Source organism: Furipterus horrens, unplaced genomic scaffold (genome assembly GCF_987537825.1).
Source record: "Furipterus horrens unplaced genomic scaffold, mFurHor1.1.pri manual_scaffold_2, whole genome shotgun sequence".
In the NCBI taxonomy this organism is placed as follows: Eukaryota; Metazoa; Chordata; class Mammalia; order Chiroptera; family Furipteridae; genus Furipterus; species Furipterus horrens.
This window is the reverse complement of record NW_028327172.1, coordinates 56,412,817-56,436,062: the sequence shown is the minus strand read 5'-3', so window position 1 is coordinate 56,436,062 and position 23,246 is coordinate 56,412,817. Positions and strand designations below refer to the sequence as shown.

Below are 23,246 nucleotides of genomic sequence, written 5' to 3'. Positions count from 1 at the left end.
GTGCACATAGCTGAGGTGGAAAAGCTCGATCTGGGATGTCCAGGACAAAGGGTCCAGAAGCTTAGTGCTGGACTGAGATGGCGTGATTCCAGAAAACGAAGAGAATTTTGTAAGGAATTTGATCCAAGCAGAATGTAGGAATTGGAGCAGGATCTCAGCGATTGCAAATTGGCAGGAGCCAAGTAGAGAGTAGAACCCAGTGAGCTGGCTGGAAATGAGCAAAACATCCCTGCAGCTGCAACACACTAGCAGGGAAGGGAGGCCCCTGCAGAGTGACCAGACTACCTTAAGACCTTTTATGTGATGATGAGGGGATAACCCACTCTGTATAAAGGCCAGAGAAGACACTAGAGATGATGTTTAGGTTGAGATGGGTATCATTCTCCCAATTTACACTGGTGAGAAAACTAGGGTTTAAAGCAATACACCAAAGGTTACATAGCATAAGTAGGGTCTACCTTAGTTCCATTTTTGAATTTACTAAAATAAGCAGATTTTATCCTAGGTATCTGGCAAAATTACCAATAGGCAGGCATGATAAACCAATAGAAATTGGGGCTGGATATTTTCCTTCCTATTTACAAAAACATACTTTTCTATACTAACATATATGTTTTATATATAGTTAGAAGTTGGTATTAACTAATGTGGTTTTATGTTGGCATAAATTTAGTTGCTTCTTCCTCTAATTCCCAGTATTTGATTTCTCTTTCTAGATCTCCAGCCCAGATGATGGTTTTGAGGGTAAATCTCTTTATGAAAGCTGGTTGGAAAAAGACCCTTCATCTGAATATAAAAACTTTCCTAGGTAAATTACCTGCTTAAGTATTTTCTACCTCAGGATAAATTATGAATTTCTCTTTACCCTCTGTTTCTCCAAGCATGTAGTTCTCAGGTGCCTCAACAACTAAAGGTAATCCTAAGGGATCCCTTTATGCTGCCTTTAATGCGCTGATCAGCGGAACAATTGTGTCTTTTAACCCACAATAGAGCAGATAGATCTAGTTTTACAAAATTTTAGTCAAAATTATTTTGCCACATTATTGGGCACTATTTTGAATCCTTGCATAAAATTTCATTCATATAGATATTAAATGCATTAATAAATAATGTAACTTCAAATGATAATGAAGTAAAAAATAAGTGATTATTTGCTTTGCTTCTAAATTTATTAATAAGCACTATTAATAACCACCAAATTGTGTCTTTGCCTGTCAATCTCTTTGGATTTAAGTATTAATTTTTTTAGTTCATCTCATTTACACACTATAGCTTTCCTGAATTCATTTTATATTTGTTTTCTACTGCAATACTATTTCTAAAAGCAGCACATGATGGTAGCAGTTTACAGCTTCATTCCATGTTCCAAATAAGTCTGTGAAAATTTAAATGTGCTTCCATTATAAATTACTCACATGCTTATTCAAAAAAGAAAGATTTTAAAAACATCCAAGGTTTCAATCTCAAAAAAAGAAAACTCACGGTTTAGAAATAGTTATGTTCTTCATGCATATGACATTGTTCTGCCTTACTGACTTACCATATTATGAAAAATTTTCCATGTCATTTTATTATTGTATATATGTGTGTATATGTATGTATGTGGTGGTTTCTTAATTATATGCAAAGAAATACATTGTAATTAGATTTATTTTTCAAATAAGGCACACTTGGATTCTTCATAATCTTACAAGCTTTCTCACGGAAATTTTCTTTTTTTAAAAAAAAATTATTTATTTGTTTATTTTTAGAGAAGGGAAAGGAGAGAGGGAAACATCACTGTGTGGTTGCCTCTCACTTGCGCCCCCAACTGGGGACCTGACGTGCAACCTAGTCATGTGCCCTGACTGGGAATTGAACCAGCGACACTTGTCTTGCAGGCCAACGCTCAATCCACTGAGCCACAGCAGTCAGGCCTGGCAATTTTCTTATTAGGCCATAATTCTCTGAGGGCGGGTACCATATCTTATTTGTTTTCCCCTCTAAACAAATACCATAAATGCAGAAAATTTTTGAGACAGCATAGTCACTAGGCTGCTGTCTTTGGTGCACTGCCAAACTGGTTTCATTCAATACAGATTTACAGATTTATCACACCAATATCCAATAGGTGACACAAGTGTCTTGGGGGTGGTATACATTTTCCTAATTTCTATAAATGTGCCATGAAAGTCCTTGTTCTTTTTAGGACAGGATTCACTGTCCCATCTACTTAACTTCATATTATTTCTGCTTGTGTGTGTGTATGTATGTACATACATATTTATATTATACATTTAGAATCAACAAGCTGGGATCTGGAAGTGATTTTGAAGCTTATTTTCAGAGACTTGGAATTGCTTCAGGCAGAGCCCGTTACACTAAGAATAAGGTAAGCCATTGTTTTGGATACACAGTACCTTACCCACATTTTTTTTTTTTTTTTTTTTTTTTTTTTTTTGCTAAGAATTCTTTTATTTGTTGGTACAGGCACAGGTGGACATTTCAGGGACAGAGACAGACTGCATGTTCCTTTGTAGATGAACTAGATGTAATCTGGGTTACTTTGCGACTTTCCACTGTCAGGGTTATTCAGTGAAGTGTGAGCTGACAGAGTAATGTCAAAGACTTAGCTGGTTATCAGTATCAGGTAGCTCACACCCTTTTCCTGACATAGGCTTTGTTGGAAAATCTCATTCTCCTGGTCTTATGGGCTTTGATGTACTTCTCCTAGAGAAAATGTGCACATGGAGAACATATTTTGGTTACAGGGAATGCTAGGCTAAGATTCTTTATTGCTAAGTCCTTGGATATACCAACATATACCATGTTTGCTTGCCTACATTATAAATTTTGTCATAAACTAAACTGAGATTTGTCATCAATTTTAATATTGGGTTGGCCAAAAAGTTTGCTTTTTTCTGTAAGGTGGCTCTAGTAGCACTTAGTTTATGACAGTCTTTAACTTCATTCGAAACAATTTTATTAGATTGTATTGTGACAGTCATCATATCAACGTGCAATTTAAAAAAAAACTTATCAAAATTGGTGAATTTTTGTGTTGCCATTTTAACATGAAAATGAAAGAAAATACACAGTATTTTTTGGTATGTTATGCTTTATTGCTTCAAGAAAGATAAAAATGCAACTGAAACACAAAGAAGAGATTTGTGCAGTGTATGGAGGTGCTGTGACTGATCGAACGTGTCAAAAGTGGTTTGCGAAGTTTTGTGCTGGAGATTTCTCATTGGACGATGCTCCATTGTCGGGTAGACCAGATGAAGTTGATAGAGATAAAATTGAGACATTAATTGAGAACAAGCAACGTTATACCATGTGGGAGTTAGACAATATACTCAAAATATACAAATTGATAAAGTTATTTGTGAAGATGAAAAATGTCCTTTATTTTATGGACAAAACCATATGGAATTTTTTGGCCAGCCCAATAATTTTTAAATCATTGCAATATACCAACATCTTGCTTGTATAGAATAGATAGCCTTTGCAAATTTGACTAGCTAGAATACAACTCAGAACAAAGGAGAAACAGCTTCAGAATAACCCAAAATAAATGCATATATTTGTATACTAATACTCATTACATTTAATACATAAATGATGTGTCTTACCACTTTCAATGCCTGTTCACTTTTATACTCTATAACTATTCTGAACAAAGTTACCTAGTTTCTAAGACCATGCAGATTAAAAACAGAATACTAGACAGGAGTGAGACTGGTACAGGGATTCCCTTTAGTGATAATAAAAGCCGTGAGAATGACAGCCTTAAAGCACTATAAATATAGATAAAAACTAAAGATATACCTAAGAAGTCAAAAGCTATTTACATAGAAAGCCACCAGGTGATAATTTATGTTTTTGTAATGGTAGTACTTAATATTGTCATCCAGGTTAAATGGCATTTGGTCGTGTGCACTGTTTGGGGACACAGGGAAGGTGCTTAAACAGATAACCCTTCAGCTATATAGATACTTAGCTGCTCAGAACCTTTCATTCCCAATCAGTTGACAGATAATTTTCAGTTGTGCTGCTCTGCAGTTGGAATATGAACTCCTTATCTTTATTAGAAACACAATGAGAATTTTCAAGAAGCAGTATTTTGAATGAAGATTACATGAATTATAAAATGAATGGTAAAATTTTAAATCACTGAACATTAGTGGTAGTGTTTAGTTAGATTTCATGTTTTTTTTCTTCATTGTGATAAAACTTGAGGTGCCATATGGTTATATTTTTTCTGCAATCATTTTATGGTTACATAAAACATTATAATTTGAATATTTAATGTTTGTCTGTATTTGGTTTCTCCCCTCGCCCCCACCTTTTCTTTAGAAAACAGATAAGTACAGCAGCTACCCATTGTACCATACAATTTATGAGACGTTTGAATTGGTAGAAAATTTTTATGACCCCACATTTAAAAAACAACTTTCTGTGGCTCAATTACGAGGGGCACTGGTTTATGAGCTTGCAGACTCTCAAATCATTCCTTTCAATATTCAAGACTATGCAAAAGCTTTGGAGAACTATGCAACAAGTATCTACAATTTATCCAAGAAATATGACCAACAATTGAAAGATCATGGAGTATCATTTGGTAAGAAATGACTGAGCAGGTATTTTTTAATCTTTAAGTTAGAGGTTTAAGATATCTCCTTTCATCATCAATGCATACTATTTCATCCTAGAATTTATCCCTGCCTCACTTATTAGTTCTGCCTTCTAGAAAAAACAAACTTTTAACACCTATTAAACACTATGATTTAATTTGGTATTTGTAGGATGAATCCATTCTGCTAGGTTAGTGCTACAATTGTTGAATTTTCCCTCTATCTGCCTTTAAAATATTTTTATTGTTATAAGAATATTATAAAAATGCAGAGCACTTAAGACAAATATTGGAAAGTAGAGAAAACCACCAATTTCACTATATATATGTATTATAATTGTTAATTATTACTGCATTGATCTTTTAATGTTTGTCTACATGGAATATTTTTTTCCAGTTTTCCTTGTACATCTGGCCATTTTGTGGTTGCTGTTCTACAAAACATGGATGAAATATTGTGTAGTGAAGTAGCATTGAGCATTGGGTCTGATTCAAATCCTGGCTCTAATATTTATTCACTGTGTGACCTTGGGAAGGTTACTTAACCCATCTATGTGTCAGTTTTCTTATGAATGAAATGATAAATATATATATATATATATATATGTTTCAAAGATTGCTGTGAAGATTCAGCTGGCTGACTCATTGGAACAATGGTGACTGACACTTGACGCTCATAAATGTTACTTATTACTGTTTTATTGTAACCATTTTATTATTGAGTGTATATTCTTAGTATATTCCATAATTATGAAATATATACTAAATGTCTATTGTATACCAAGTACTGTTTTATTTCCTGGAATATATAAGGATGTTTAAAACAGCCATTGTCCTCAGAGTTTAGTCTCCTGTGGGGAAGAAGGCAAAATGCAAGGGACAAGTTATAAAGACACACGCAGAGTAAGTACTATAGGAACACAAAGACGTTAGTAATGATTTTTGAGTATTATTATTATAAGAATTAGTAATCTTTAGAAAGGTATGAGCAGCAGGTACTAAAATCTAGAAATAAGATGAAGCAAAGAAAAGTGTGTTTAGATTGATATGATGGGAGAATCTCTGTAATGATTGGGAAAACAAAGGAAAAAATCAGAGACATAGCAGGGCCTACAGCAAGATCTATATCCATAGATCCTTGGCTATCCAGCATCCAATTCTCTTCCTAAATGACCAGATTTCCTTTTGGTGAATTACATTTTATCAATCTGAGTAAGTCGGGGTCCAATTGGGAGAGAAACCACAGTTATAATGGAAGGACTCTTTATACAAGGTTGATCAATTTACCTACCTGCTTACCTTCTTAATGCTTCTCCCCCAAATTTCCAAACTCTTCATTTCTATTGGTGACTGTCCCTCAACATTAAACATTCTTATGTTTTTTCTATCTTAAAAACAATTCCTTTCCTGATGTGCCCTACTTCCTTCACAATAAAAATATTTCATTTACTGCCAGGAAAAAAACTAGTCCCTCAAATGTTTTAATGAATGAATGAATGATGAATGGATGGATGCATAACCTACACTTACTGTCTCCAATTTTTTACCTCTCATTAACCAAACCACTGCAGTGTGTCATGTTCCTACTACTCTATTGAAATCACTCTTGACAAAGTGTCATTCATCTGTGTCACAAAATCCCAGGGACACATTTCAGTTCTCATCTATCTTCATTTCTATGCTTCATATGAAATTTAAAATTTCTTCAACACCATTTGTTCTTAAGTGATCATAATATCTATTAATATGATTTTCACATGTTTTAAAACAGCAACAAAAAATAGTTTCTAGAGTATTTGGGCTAAAAAGACTTTGTTTTTATATTGAATGTACTTACACTGAATGTACAATAGGTTCTGATAGTGTTTTTTCATTATAAGATGCCTATGATAAAACTGGTTTCGTTATATGTTGCTTTGCTTAAAGTTACAGAACCTACTGATGATAAGTGAGGACTCACTGAACTTATTAGCAGTGTGAATTATATATGTCCTAGACTCTTCAGTTATTTTCTTAAGAACCAATTTAGCCATTCGTATTTGACACATTATTTCTTTATTACAATATTTTAAAACAATTTCCATGGTTCTGTAAGAAGGCTCAGTAGAAAAATGGTTTCAGTACCATTGTCATATCAACCTGGAATGGGAGGGCAGGAAAGGGAGCCTCTGAAATATGAAGTAATTGTGCTTACTCGTTTCCCTTCTGCTTTTCTGAAAGAGTCCTTATTTTCTGCTGTGAAAAACTTCTCAGAGGCTGCTTCAGATTTCCATAGAAGACTTACAGAAGTTGATGTTAATAAGTAAGTTTCAGATGTAATAAGTAAGTTTCAAATGTCAAGCTCTACTGTTTTAAAAAGCAATCTGGTTACACTCATAAGCATTCAACCCTAAATCACTGCTACTCAAATTATGGTCTCTCTGCAAACTGGGAGCACCAGCCTCATCCTTATTTAATATTATTTTAAAATATGGCTCATGGTAAGAGTTATAATTAATTATCTGTTTCTTGTCCTCAAAGTCCCATTGCAGTGAGAATCATGAATGACCAGTTGATGCTCCTGGAAAGAGCATTCATCGATCCCCTTGGTTTACCGGGGAGGAAGTTCTACAGGTAAGGAGCAACAGGTGTTCCACTAGAGGGCACCAGAAACCTCACTATGACAAAAACCAGCATGCCCAAATCTGCTTTAAACTATTGCCATCAGATGAGTGGAAGGTAAATATGTACACTGAGAGGAACATGAATAAGTTTATGTAAAACAGTATAATTTGCAGTATCAGAAAAATTAATTTCATACTGTTTTTATTGCCTTGCTGCAGATGTAAATTATAAATGATAGTTAATAACTTTGTAACAAATCTAAAAGTCATAGAATCTCAATGGGCATCTCAGAGCTCATGTGGCTCAATTTTCTACATAAATCTTTTCTATAGGATCTCAGATATAGGCAAACGTCATTTATTGAGCTTCACATATATTGCCTTTTTTTATAAATTGAAGGAAAGGCCCTCCACCAGCAAAAAGATTACAAAGCTCACTTTATGGTGAAGCTTGCTCTATTGCCATGGTCTGGAATTGAACCCGAATCTCCAAGGTGTGCCTGTATGTAGTTATCCAGCCTCTATTTGACTCCTCCAGTGATGGGATGCTTACTCGCTCTAGGAGAGGTCTATGTAATACTAAGTTTTTTTCATAAAAAAATCTATTTCCCTGTAATTGTTTACCCTTTGAGTCCTTCTGCTGTCCAAAATCAAATAGAATAAATCGAGATCTATTTCCACTTAACATTTTAGGTTTTTGAAGATGGCGCTCATACTTCCCCTAAAGGAACAGCCTACTTTTCTCTCTAGACCTTTCATGTTCTCTTGGAGGCAGTTTTGGTTAGTCTCCTGTTTTTCAAGGTCTCAAACTGTGGCTCCTTGGTGGAAATTAGAAAAGTCCTATCATTCACCATCAGAAAAATCAGTGTTCTAGTTCACATACATATGTGTAATTTAGAACAAGTCACTTCTAGAGTGTTTTCATCTGAATTAAGATGGTGAAAACTGCTATTTTACAAGGCCATTTATCATTAACATACATTAAAGATAGTTCTATGTTGCCTTTTTTTTGAAGTATATTTTATTGATTATATTGTTACAATAGTTCCAATTTTTTCCCCTTTGCTCCCCTCCACCCAGCACCCCCCTTCCCCGACAATGCCCTCCCCAAGTCCATGCCCATGGCTCACCCTTTCATATATTCTTCTTCTTTTTTTTTAAATAATTAGTTAAATATTTTAACAATAAAAAAAAACAATCCCTCCCTCTCAGACTTAAGACCCTTTACAATCTTATAAAGGACAATGGACGAAGGTCTCGAGCTCCTCTAGCTGCTTCAAGCTGGACATGGTCGTCGTCCTACCTACCATTGGGTCCAGAAATCCCTAATAAGAGTGGAGGTGTGGAGGGGAGGGTGGCCTTCCCACAAGGGGAAGGATCGTGCAGACTCCAGGTTGGTTGGCTGTCTCTGGACAACGGCATGCTTGGTTTAACAGGCTGGCATCCTTGTTGTATTCTGGGGGCAACAGGGTTAAAGGACATCATTCAATCCATAACCACTAGATGACAAAAGACAGGTATTAATTTTTCAATGTCCCACATTAGGGAAAAGAAGGGCTTCTTTGGAGGAAGGTATGCTAGGTACATCTCACCTGTCCAAAACCCTTTTGCCCATTATACTTAGTTTGGACTGAGTGAAATATTTTAGGTTTCCCCCTCTCAGGCCTCTGGGCTCTTTCTGTCCAAGCCATTAGGATATAAAAGAGAAACCAGTTTTAAAGTGAAGCCCACAGACCACCCCGTTCTTCACCAACCCAGCCACTTAGTTCAGCCAAACCATTGAGTCTCAGGAGGCAGCAATGCAGACAGGATTAAGTGAGGCCTATACGTACAGACAGTCACTCAGGTAATGAGATCGTAGGCTTATGCCCTTTGAAAACAGAAAACACATGTTAATTTATGTAACAGAACCCACATACAAGTCTCTAAATCTGTAGGACTGTCTTATCGGAAAGACATCCAGTTGCAAGGCATTTGACATTCTTCTCGCCTGTAAATTAAACATCTTTGATAATGCCACAGACATAGTTTAACTTTCAAATGAAAACAAATTTTAAATGAAAAGAAACTTTAAAGACAGTTAGCTGCACTACTTTATAGTCTACCACTGGGCATTGTGATCTTCCTTGAATCTTGATTTTTCTCCCTAAGATTACCCTCATTGTCATTAAAGGGACTGCATTAAGTTCATTTTTAATTTATCCTGTTCATTTGCATAAACACAATAAGAGCAGCAAATGATCACTTATGATCTTTAGTTCTGCTTTGCTGGAACTTACGCAAGGAACATTTAGGGTGACCTTCAGTCTGCCCTTCAGGGCACAGAAGTTGAGCCACATACCTGGCATTCAGCCTTGCCTGTAAACACCTGTCTTTTCCAGGTCCTCCTGGTTTTCCATTGCGCCTTAAGGTCCTTTCTAGCCATCTTTCAGGAAAACAACCTTCGTTCCTTCCCTGGAAAGATTGCTATGGACCGCACATCCATCCAAGGTACCAGGCCTTTTATCTCGTGGACTTTTATTACCTTTGAAAGTCAGTCCCAGTTACTCAGGGCTTTTTGGTAACAACCAAAGCCCAATCATGTCTCCTTTAGGCATGACATTCCAGTCAAAGTCTTAGTCAAAAAAATCTCTATTAACAACTGGTTTTATTAGTTTTACGCAAAGAAAGTTAGGTCATTACTTACTTCTTTAGAATGCCAAATTCTGGAGGGATCAGATAGGGAGAAAATATATACAGTGTGAAGGAAAATCCTTGTCCTTCTAATATTCACTGAACTTGCATTTCTATTCTTTATATTTTTATTTTTTCCCCCCACTAAAAATTTTTCTGTTTGTTTGTTTTTCTATTACAGTTGTCTCACTTTTTTCCCCCTCTTGCTTCTCTGCACCCTGTCCCTCCCTTCTCCCACATTCAGTCCCCACCCAGTTGTCCACATCCATGGGTCATTTATACATGTTCTTTGACTAGACCCTTCCCCTTCTTACCACTTCTCTCCCTCCCATCTCCCCCTTTGTTACTGTTAGTTTATTCTTCGTTTACATACCTCTGGTTCAATTTTGCTCATTTGTTTGTGTTGTTCATTAGTTTCCTGTAATAGGTGATAGCATAAGGTATTTTTCTTTCGTTGCCTGGCTTATTTCGCTAAGCATAATTCTCTCTAGTTCCAATCATGTTGTTGCAAATGGCAGAAGTTCCTTCTTTCTTTCAGTACTTATTCATTGTCATTTTCCCCCTTTGTACTCGTGTTCCTCTCTGTCTCTCTCTGTTTCTTCATCTTCTTAAAGCAGACCCTTTAGCATCTCTTGCAATACTGGTTTGGTGGAGATGTATTCTTTTAGCCTTCTTTTGTCTTGGAAACTCCTTATTTCACCTTCCATTTTGAATGAGAGCCTTGCTGGGTAGAGTATTCTTGGTTGTAGGCCTTTGTTTTTCATTACTTGGAATATATTTTGCCATTCCCTTCTGACTTGTAGTGTTTCTGCTGAGAAATCTGATGATAGCCTTATTGGAGCTCCCTTGTATGTTATTAGTTGTTTCTCTCTTGCTGTTTTTAGGATTCTCTCTTTGTCTTTGAATGTTGGCATTTTAATTATGATGTGTCTTGAAGTGGGCCTGTTGGGATTCATCTTCATTGGGACCCTCTGTGCTTCCTAGACTTGCATGATTCTTTCTCTCTTCATGTTAGGGAAGTTTTCTGTCATTAGTTTTTCAAAGAGGTTTTCTATCCCTTGCTCTTCTTCTTCTCCTTCTGGAATTCCTATGATACGGATATTATTACGTTTCATGTTGTCCTGCAGCTGTCTTAGAGCCTCTTCAGTCTTGTTCAGCCTTTTTTCATTTTGTTGCACTGTCTGTGAGTTTTTGTCTACATTGTCCTCCAGCTCGCTGATCTGATTTTCTGCTTCCTCTAGCCTGTTTTTAATTCCTTCTACTGTGTTCTTCAATTCAGAGATCGTATTCTTCATTTCCTCCTGGCTCTTATTGATAGCTTCCATGTCCTTTTTGATGCTGGTATAATTCTCAGTAAGTTCCTTATAGTTTTTCTGGAGTTCTTTGTAGTTTCCGCTGAGCTCATTGAGTTTCTCCATAATACATGCTTTCAATTCCATATCTGATAGTTGGCTCCGCTCTATTTCATTTAGAACTCTTTCTGGGGACTCTACCTTTCCTTTCGATGGGGGGTTGTTTCTCTGTCTCCCCATTTTTGTGACTCCTATTGTTTGTTGGTGCTTCTTAGAATGATCTGCACTTCCTGGATCTGCCCCTGGTGGCATCAGATCCTGTACCAGTCTGGGCCTAGGCAGCCTGTTGGAGACTTCCAGGGATCTACTGCCTTTGTCTGGCTTCTTAGTTGTTAATCTATTCAATCTGTGATTAGGTTTAAGGACCGTGGGTGTGGCAGCTTAATTCCTGTAGGCAGGGCCTTTGCTTCCCCTCAGGCTGACGCCACTTCGCTGGGAATGGTCTGCCTGCAGTGTGGGGATGAGTCAGCACTGGGACCCGGCCGGCCGCTTCCCCAGCTCTCCCCTCAAAGCCACCACACCAAACTCTCCCCAAGCATCTCCAGTCCTCTCTGTCTTCCCTCTGCTTGTGCCCAGGGTAAGTGGGGGCCAAAATATTTTTGTATGTGATCCGCTTAAGAGCTCTTTTTCTCCAGCTGTTTGTCTCTGGCTAGCAAGAAACCCTGTGGCTTTTCACTTTTCACAGCTGGGTACTATTTTACTTTCCACTCTGTTGCTGTAGGCTGGGAAGCCCAGCTGGGGGTTTAGACTTTGCCCTTCTTAGGGGGAACCCCCGACTGCTGAGCTGTTTCTCAGTCCCTTCAGCTGCCACCCATGTGAGCCCAGCCAGCCCTTCCGCGTCTCCGCACTCCCTACCGGTCACGTTGTGATGTAGCGGCCTTTTCTGTCTCTCCGTGGTTATAAGACTTCTCTCCAGCTGGTGTTCGGTTGGTTATTCCAGATGATTTCTCCAAAATTACGTTGTAAATCCAGACAAGTTCTGGGAGGAAGTTAGTGTAGCTTCCACTTACTCCTCCGCCATCTTGTTTCTTATGTTGCCTTTCTTATAAGTATTAGGGATTAGTATTAACATTTAACTAAGTTATACTAAGTATAATTCAGCCAAGTTGTTTCTTTAAGCCTCAGGTTGCCTAGATGTAAGTGGAGATTATAATTGCTTTCACCACATAGACTTGTAGATTTAAGGTACGCAGAAGATTCAGCTCAGAGAGATATACTCAGTAAATGGATGCTAATTTTATAAAATTATAAATATGAATATAAATGTTTGCTACTAATGAAATAGCCATCAGTTAAGGGTTTGCAATATATCATTTTAACTCTCTCTTGTTATTAGTCTTTTAGATTTGCCTTTTTAATTTATAAGCAAAAATCTCTTATTTTGTCAATTATTCCAGACTCTATAGAAGCTAATAGAATAAAAAGGTGTAAGTGCTCCTTCAGGATTCTCTTATAATCCACACCCAGACATTTCTGTTATTTTTTCAGAGAATATCAATATTAAGAATTTAGTGAGAAATTTTTAACACATTTAATCATGTATACACTGCCTATAAGAGACTCATTTCAGAAGTAAGAACTCCTGCAGACTGAAGGTGAGGGGATGGAAAAAGATATGACAAACAAGTGGAAACCGAAGGAAAACAGAGTAGCTGTACTTATATCAGACATGGCCGGCTTCAAGCCAAAAAGAAGAGACAAAGAAGGGCTATAATAAAAGAATTAATACATCAAGACGATATAACAGCCATAAATATATGTGTACTCAATATAGAAGCACCTAAATATATAAAACAGGTATTAACAGACCTAAATGGAGAAACATTACAATAATAGCTGAGGACTTCAAGACCATACTCATATAAATAAATGGATAGATACTTGAGACAAACTCAGTAGGAAAACATTGGCCTTAAATGATACATTAGGTCATATGGACTTCAAAGATACAGATATATATGTTGCCCTGGCTGGTGTGGCTCGGTGGATTGAGTGTCGGCTTGCCCAGAGGGTCGCTGGTTTGATTCTCAGTCAGGGCACATGCCTGGGTTGCAGGCCAGGTTCCCATGTGAGGGTGTGCGAGAGGCTACCACACATTGATGTTTCTCTCCCTCTCTTTCTCTGTCCCTTCCCCTCTCTTTAAAAATGGATGCGTAAATAAAATCTTAATATGTATATATAATATTTTACCCAAAAGCAACAGTAAACACATTTTTCTCAAGTACACATAAAACATTCACAAAGATAGATCACATATTAGGCCACAAAAGATCACATATTAGGCAACAAAACAAGTAACAGATTGAAGAAAACTGAAATCACATCAAGCAAATTTCCTAACCACAGTAGTATAAAACTGGAAATCAATTACAAGAGAAAACTGGAAAATTCACAAATACATGGAGATTAAAAAACATATACTACTTAACAACTAATAGGTCAATGTAGAAATCAAAAGACAAATCAAAATATACTTTGAGACAAAGTCAAAGAATACCAATCTTCTCAAACTCTTCCAAAAATAAAAGATGAGGAAAAATTTCAAACTCACTTTATGAGTAGTCCTGCATTATCCTGAAACCAAAACCAGATAAGGACACCAGAAGAAAACCAAATTTTAGGCCAGTATCCTGATGAACATAGGTACAAAAATCCTCATCAAAATATTAGTGCATTATAGCCATGATCAAGTGGGATTTATTCCAGGGATGCAAAGATGGTTCACCATATGCAAATCAATGTGATATACCATATTAACAAAATGAAGGATAAAAATCATACTTCAGTAGATACAGAAAAGGCATTTGACAAAATTCAACATCCATTTATGATTAAAAAAATTTAAAAGGACCTCTCAACGAAGTGATAAGGAATGTACTTCAACATAATAAAGACCCTATATGACAAGCCTGCTACCATAATACTGAATGATAAAAAGCTGAAAGCTTTTCAGGAATAAGACAAAGATAGCAGTCTTGCCACTTGCACTCAACATACTACAGAAAACCCTAAAGACTACCAAAACCTAATATAACTAATAAATAAATTCATTAACATTGCAGGGTAAAAAAGTATATACAAAAACTATTGTTTCTATATACTAACAATAAACTATCACAATGGGAAATGAAGAAAACAATTCCATTTATAATTGCAATAAATATAATAAACCACCAGGAATAAACTTAACAAAGGAAGTGAAAAGACCTGTGCAGTGAAAACTATAAAACACTGTTGAAATAAATTTAAGATGACACAAAGAAATGGAAAGATAGTTCATGCTCATGTATTAAAAGAATTAACATTGTTAAAACATCCACATTATCTAAAGCAATCAACAAAATTAATGCAGTTTTTATCAAAATGGCATTTTTCACAAAAATGGTACAAAAAATGCTTAACTTGTATGGAACCACAAAGGACTGAATAGCTAAAGCACACTCTCTGATATCAAATTATACTACAAAGTTACAGCAATCAGAACAGTATGGCACTGGCAGGAAAACAGACAGAAATCAACAGAACAAAACAGCCAGAAATAAACCCACACGTGTATGGACAACTAATTGACAAAGGCACCAAGAATATACAGGGAGAAAGGGAAGTCTCTTCAATAATTGGTGTTGGGAAAACTGGATGACTACATGTAAAAGATTGAAACCAGAACACTATCTTACATCACACAGAAAAATTAACTCAATATGGATTAAAGACTTGAATGTAAGACCTGGAAACAAAATACATAGAGGAAATATAGGTGCTAAGCTTTTGGACATGAGTCATAGCAATCTTTGTGTATTTGATTCCAATAACAAGGGAAACAAAAAAAAAAACTAAACATGACTATCTCAAACCAAAAAGCTGCACAGCAAAGGAAACCATCAAAACAAAAAGGCAAGAAACCATATGGTAGAAAATACTTCCTAAGGGTATTCTGATAAGGTGATACCCAAAATATATAACAAACTTATAAAACTCAATGGCTACAAAACAAACTGATAAAGAAATATCACCCTGGGTGGGTGGCTCCGTTGGTTGGAGCATTGCCCTGGACAACAAAAGGCTGCAGGTTCAATCTCTGGTCAGGGTGACCAATTGATGTTTCTCACATTGATGTTTCTCTTTCTTTTTATCTCTCTCTTTTTTCCCCCACCCCATCCTTTCCTCTCTTTAAAAATCAATAAAACATATCCTTGGGTGAGTATAGAAAAAGAAATGGTCAAAGGATCTAAACAGATATTTTTCTTAAGAAGATAAGGCAGGTGGCCAACAGGCACATGAAAAGATGTTTAATTATTAGGAACATGGAATCAAAACTACAATTAGACTTGTCTTACCTCCAAAAGACAAATAACAAGTGTTAGGATGTGGGGGGAAAGGGAACCTTTGTGCACTGTTGGCGGAATTGTGAATTTGTGAAGCCACTAAGGAACAGAGAGTATGAAGGTGTCTCAAAAAATTAAAAATTTAACTACCATATGACACAGCAATTCTGCTTCTAGGTATTTATATGAAGCAAACAAAAACACTAATTCAAAAAGACATATTACCCCTATGTGATTACAGCATTATTTACAATAGCCAAGATATGGAAACAATTATCAATGGAGAAACAAAAGGTTATATATATCTATATGTATAGATACAAGTAAAGATATACATACACACAATGGAATATTATCTAGCCATAAAAAGAATAAAATCTTGACATTTGCAACATGGATGGACATAGCATCTTATGCTAAATGAAATGCATCAGATGGAGACAGTACTGTACGATCTCACTTATATGTGGAATTAAAAAGAAAACCCAAAAAACAAGCTCATAGATCTAGAGAACAGACTGGTGATTGTCAGAGGCGTGTGGGAGTGGTGCCAAATGGGTGAAGGTGGTCCAAAGTTACAAATTCCCAGTTACAAAATAAGTTACGGGAATGTAATGTATAGCATGATGACTATAGGTAACAATGCTGTATTGCATATTTGAAAGTTGCTAAGAGACAGTAAATCTTTTTTTTAGGTTTGTACTTGGTTTTATTTTTTAATTATATTTTATTATGCTATTACAGTATTGTTTTTCTCTGACTGACTTATTTCAGTTATCATAATACCCTCTAAGTCCATCATATTGTTGGACTAAGATTTCTTGCTTCTGAGGGAATCATGGAAAGGATTTAAGCCTCAGAGTAATAGCTTATATTTACTGAGCATTTGCTAAGTTATACTGAGTGGTTTCGATCCATCATTTGTTTCTCACCACAATCCTTGGAGAACATTACTATCTGAGAACAGTGCTATTATACCTCCCATTCTAAAGATGTAAAAATAAGCACAGGGATGTTAAATAACCAGTGGGGGGTTGTACGGTAAACATGATAAGTCTTCTGATTTTAAAACAGGCATTCCTGACTCCAGAATTATCTTTGTCACTATTCCAGGCAAAAGCTATATTATTTTAGTTCTTTTACACATATGGGACAAGTTAGAGAAGTTAGGTAATTTGCCAAAGATCACAGAGATATTAGATGCTAGGTCAATGATTCAAACAAGGCTTGTTTGATTCCTGTGTCAGTATTTTTTACTACACTCTCCCTTTACAATTCTCCAGAAGAGGGCAAGTACACTATGGAATACCTATGACCTGTATCTCTAATACCTCAACTAGAGTTTAAGTCACAATATCAATGCTTATAGTGTAGCACATAACTCGTTTTAGTAAGAGAGATCCATTTGAGATCATATTAAGATTTAAAAGTCAACAGTGGTAGATCCTGATTAACCTTATAAATTTCTCTTTGATTATTAATACTGACTTTATAATAGTTACATATTGTTTCATATAGTACTTTTTCATATATTATACTTTGAAGAAGCTGTAGGATTTTAGGGTTGGACAGGATTTCTGATTAGATTGTTTTATAAAGTATGTAGCTTGATCTCTTGAGCTCCTTAGGAGATGAAGCTGGAAATCTATTGCAAAACTTTCCTTTATCGGAACTTAATTGTGTCTTTGTGGGCAACCCACATATAACCATTATACCTTTGTGGAATGGGCTTCATTATACTTGCCATACGTGACATTTTGAGAATACAAGCTTCTTCAATATTGCTTTTTATTCTTTGAAGAATACGGGGAACAATTGTCATTCTTGTTGAATCTCTAAAATCTCTAATTTATTGTTTTAAATCTCCTCTCTCATTAAATATATCCATAAAGCATATATTTTATCACTATGGATATCCGGGCAGTTAGACAACTAATGCACACAACTTAAAAGAACCTACTTTCATGCCAACTGTATGTGTTGGCAACGTGATATGATTCATAAGACACATCTTAGCAAGTACATAGTGTGAGCTCCTTTCTTTGCTTAAAATTATACTGTTACATAAGTATCACAAATCAATTATATATGTCTTCATTTCGGAGTAACAAAAATAAATGCCAGGAGACAGGATACTTAGTAAGATGTGATCTAACAAAAGGCAACAAATTTAAACAATGGCTTATAAGTATACTGTTAGCTCCACCTGTCTTCTTTGTCTGTTTTTCTTTCTAATAGGCACATCATCTTTGCTCCAAGTAGGCATAACAAGTATGCTGGAGAATCATTTCCTGGGATCTATGATGCTATGTTTGACATTGAAAATAAAGCAGACCCATGGTCAGCCTGGAGAGAAGTAAAGAAACACATTTCTACTGCAGCCTTTACAATTCAGGCAGCAGCAGGGACACTGAAAGAAGTGGTATAGTAAGGGTCCCACCAACTGGAGCTATCCGTTAAAGTACTACTGGAAGTCCAAGGGTAAAAATCCATCTTTCTTTGTGAGCTTTCTTTTCATGTCATGTTTGATTTTAGACTTCCACCTTGTTCCTCTGCAAAGAGTTTATTTGGCTCTTTAAAAATTCCTAACTTTATCACCAAAGTGTTAAACTAATAAAATAAAATAAAAAAACAGTCATGTGGCAGAAAGTTAACTGAAAATTCCCTAAGGTATGGCAAGGAACTTGAACTCTCTGACATTGCTGCAAGAAATGTGAAGTGGTATATATAACCACTTCGAAAAAAGTTTGGCGGTTTCTTACACTTCTAAGTATTTACTAAAGAAAAGTAAAACAGGATCACAAAAAGACTAATGTATATTCCTAGTACCTAAAGTGGATGAAGTCAATGGATGAATGGGTAAATTGTGGTATATCCACAATGGAGTACTATTTATCAATACAAATGAAATAACTGCCAATACATGTAATATTATTGGCAGACACTGTTGAGGGGAAGAAGCCAGACTCAAAAGAATACCTACAGTATGATTCTATTTATATGAAGAAAAGGCAAAACTAATCAATGGTGTTAGAAATCATCCGAATCAGTGATTGCCTGAAGCACATAAGGGGCAGGGAGGAACCTGGCTGCAACGAGGCATAAGGAAACTTTCTGGGATGATGGGGGTTTTCTGTTTCATGATATGCGTGAGGTTACACCAGTGTATACATTTGTCAAACCTCATCAAACTACACTTTAAAAAATGTGAAAATTATACCTCAATAAATGTGATTACAGCCCCACCACCCACAAAAAAGAAAGTCTGGAAAGGAAGCCAGTATAACACACATTCTCTTGTGAACTTACCATGGAGTAAAAATCATAAGGAAAAAATAATATACATACTTTTAATAACTTCATCTTTTCTGAATAATGTATAAGTGTGATAGGTAAAGGAAATAGTTGCCACAAATCTTTATACTCAGACTCATATAAATAAAAGTATATAAGCATCTACAAACTTTTATGCAGAACCTAGTGACTCAGAATTATGGGTAAACCGACAAAAGCTTCAACAATCTTGAATGTTCAATTACTTAGCCAGAGTTGAGAATTAAAAATTTAAAAAGCCTTTATAGATAGGCACACTAACTACAGTAAGATGTGAGCACTCAAAATTTGACTGCAAGGAGTAACTACCGCTGCTACCCTTGCTTGCTAACCAACAAAACATTTTCTTTAATCCTAACCCGAGGGCAGTTTTCCACTGCTTATAAAGTTACAGGATACAAAATTAACATACAGAAATCAATTACATTTCTATACACTAGAGATGAAACATCTTAAAAAGGAATGAACTGATACTATTCACAATAACATCAAAAACAATAAAACACTTAGAACTAAATTGAACCGAGAAAGTGGAAGACCTTTAGTATAACAAAAACTACAAGACTTTGCTGAAAGAAATCAAAGAAACAAATGCAGATAGCCCATGTTTATGGACTGGAATAAATACTGTTATAATGTCCATACAATCCAAAGTCATCTATATATTTGATGCAATTCCCATACCAATGACATTCTTCACCCAAACAGAAAAAACAATGCTAAAATTTGTATGGAACCACAAAAGTCCCCAAAGAGCCAAAGCAATCCTCAGGAGAAAGAACAAAGCGAGAGGTATCATACTTTCTGTATTACAAAGCTACAGCAATAAAAACAGTATGGTGCTAGCAAGAAAAAAAGACACAAACAAATGGAATAGAGTTCAGAATTAATCCCTGTTTATATGGTCAACTGATATATGACAACTGAACCCAAGAGCACACAATATGGAAAGAACAGTCTGGGAAAACTGTTATAAGAAAACTGGATAAATACACACAGAACAATGAAACTGGATCAATGAATCAAAGACTTAAACATAAGGCCTGATATTATAAAACTAGAAGAAAACGTAGGGAAGCAGTTTCTTAACATGCAAATTGGCAACAATTTCTTAGGAATGACACCAAAAGCAAAAACCAAGAAATGGGACTATGTCAAAATTTAAAACTTTTGCACAGCAAAAGGAACAATTAAAAAATTATAAGGCAACCTACAAAATGGGAGAAAAAAATTTCTTTGTAAATCACATATCTGATAAGGAGTTAATAATAAAATATATAAAGAACTTATGCAACTCTAAAAGATTTTAATTAAAAAAAGCAAGCAGAATAATACATTTTTCCAAAGACATCCAAATGACAAACAAGTACATGAAAAGATGATATTGCTAATCCTCAGAGAAATGGAAATTAAAACCATGATGAGACATCACCTCATACCTGTTAGAATGGCTGTTATCAAAAATACAAGACGTAAGTGCTGGCGAGGATCTGGAGAAAAGGGAATCGTTATGCACTGTCGGTGGATTGTAAACTGGTGTGGTGCAGCCATATGGAACATATATGAAGGTTCCCCCCCAAATTAAAGATAGAACAACCGTATGATCCAGCAATTCCATTTCTATTTATCTGAAGAAAATGACACTATTGAAAATATATATGCATCTCTATGTCCACTGCAGCATTACAGGAACAACTTGAGTGTTCATCCATAGATGAATAAAAGAAAATATGGTACATATTTATCAGGAGAAATGAGGACATTCTGACATTTGCAACAACAGCAGTGGACCGTAAGCAGATTATGCTAAGTTAGACCGAAAGACAAGTGTTGCATGATAACACTTCTATGTGGAATTTTAAAAAGCTGAATTTGTAGAACAGAGAATAAAATGGTGGTTACCAAGGGATGGGAGTTGGGGAAATTGTTTAAGGGTACAAGTAAGCCCTAGAGATACAATAATGTACAGTACAGTGAATATTTACAAAAATGCAGTATAATCATAAAACTTGCTAAGAAACTAGAACTTAATTATTCCAACTACCAAAAAGGACAATTATGTAATGTGATAAAGATGGTAATGTCACTACCATAACAATCACACTGTAATATACAAATGTATTAAATTTAACAATGCTATATGTCAGCTATATTAAAAAAAAAACAACACTCTAGAAGAGGGATGGTCCCACTGTATCTGAGTACTTAGCATCCAGCATGGCACCTCCTTAAGTGCTCATTAAGTTGCAAACATACACAAATGCAGAGAAAACATACAATAAACTTCCATGCACCCATAACCCAGCTCAAAGTCATCCCTAAAAACAAAAACCAAAACCACACACCAAAAAATAAACAAAAGCCCACTTTTTTCCCTCTAAGCATTTGTGATCAGTTTACTTAAAAGTGTCAAGCATTATTCCCCTTTCGTGCCAGTCCTCAGTCTACATCGTAAGGACTTAGGAAATGGGAAAGAAATTATTTTGCTAGTTGGTATATTACCTATATTATTACTGACTTTAAAATTTAAATAAGCCATAAATTCCTATTATAATGCAATAATTTAATCACTTAAAATATAAACAATAAAAGTTGTCTAATATAAAAATAGTAGAAAAGCATTTGAAATGTAATATATGTATATAGTTTAATTCAGAAATTCTAAGAATTTATTCTAGAGGAAATTAGAAAGTGTGCCAGTATATGTGATAAAGGTGTTTACTGCTGTTTTTATCATAGTAAAAAGTTACAACTAAATATTCACTAATGGGAACTGATTTAGAGTATAATAACAATCATAAAACTGATCAAACATTTTGCATTCTTTTAGTATGCTGTCCATGAGTTAATTCAGTTGTTAAAATATGGTGACAAAACAATGTACTGATTGCACACAAAAAGCCAAGAGTGCGCACATTGGGATGGTGGACTTTTAGAAAACTTTCTGTATTGCATGAATTTCTTACACCAGAATATATACCTTTTATATAAGTATTAACAATATGGCTCTTCATTTTTCAACAGAAAAAGTACATCAAGTTCTGAGATGCAATACGTTCACAAAAAACTTATTGTATCTTTGCAGTTAACTAGGTTTCTTATTTGGAGGATATTAAGTAAGACTCATTTATATATTCATACATGGGCTGTTTTAATATTTAGCTTAGAAATTTTTAAGGTATCAACTGAGCCTCAACTTTCAAGTTTATACATGAAAATGAGATACAAGAAAATAACCAATTATCCTCCAACTCTGACTTGTTATGTATAGAAATAACGAGTTTAGGGTAAAAAAGTAACCTTAAAAATAATTATAATACTGTAACCGCTTTTAGCCTTTGTCATTTCATTGTTTCTTTCTATAATTTTATTTTTATTATTGGCATACAATGTATCAAGTATACAACATAATAGACATTTTACCTAATGTATGAAGTGATCCCGTATTAGTTATTACAGTATTATTTTCCCTATGATGTACTTTAAATCCTTGTGACTGTTTTGAAACTACCAGTTTGTACTTCTTAATCCCTTCCTCCTTTTCATCCATGCTCAAACCCCCTCCAATCTGGCAACTCTCAAATCATTCCCTGTATCTAATACATTTGTTTTTGTTTTGTTTTCTCCTTTTTTATCTTCCATGTGTAAGTGAAATCACATAGTACTTGTCTTTGATATATTTTACTTAGCATAATACCCTCTAGGTCCATCCATGTTTTTGCAGATGGTAAGATTTCATTCTATTTTAATGGCTGAGTCATATTCCATTGTATATGTGCCCCACTTCTTTACCAGTTCATCTGTTGACAAGCACCTAGTTTACTTTCATATCTTGGCTTTTGTAAATAATGCTGCAATGAACATATGGGTGCACAAACCTACTGAAATTAGTGCTTTGGGTTTCTCTGAATAACCAACTACCCAGAAGTGAAATTGTTGTGTGCTTTTTTTGTCTCTTGTTATAGACTTCTTTAAAGTATAATTTATCTGGTATAAATATTGCTTTCAGTCAGTCCATGGGTGTCTTTCGACCTGAAGTCTCATTTTCTTATCCATTGAGCCTCCCTGTCTTTTGATTGGCGCCTTTAATTTATTTGCATTTAAAGTGATTGTTGAAGAGACCAGGACTGACTGCCTCACCTGTCTTTCTCCTCCTTGCAAAGTCCCCTTTGCCACCATGAAGAGACCGAGTAGGAGGAGTGAGTGGTAACTGGTATGTTGGTTACTGGCTGTTGCCCATTTGCTAGAAAACTAGTAAGACTGGAACTGAGTATTAAACAACCTCTACACTTCTCCATGGCACCATAGTCCCTGGTGAACGTACAATGGCCATGCCCCTTCCTGTAGT

General features: G+C 35.5%; 1 protein-coding gene across 2 annotated transcripts in view; it reads left to right on the top strand.

The window, feature by feature from the left end:
- Positions 1-18,052, top strand: part of NAALAD2 (N-acetylated alpha-linked acidic dipeptidase 2) — a 55,429-nt gene extending 37,377 nt beyond the window's left edge. For both annotated transcript variants that reach the window (XM_090267798.1, XM_090267797.1), the window contains 6 exons: positions 717-808; positions 2,281-2,371; positions 4,336-4,600; positions 6,833-6,914; positions 7,133-7,225; positions 17,804-18,052. In XM_090267798.1, coding sequence (XP_090123924.1) covers positions 717-808; positions 2,281-2,371; positions 4,336-4,600; positions 6,833-6,914; positions 7,133-7,225; positions 17,804-17,993 — 813 coding nt within the window. In that variant the 3' untranslated portion in view covers positions 17,994-18,052. The remainder of the gene's footprint in view (positions 1-716; positions 809-2,280; positions 2,372-4,335; positions 4,601-6,832; positions 6,915-7,132; positions 7,226-17,803) is intronic.
- The last annotated feature ends 5,194 nt before the right edge of the window (positions 18,053-23,246 follow it).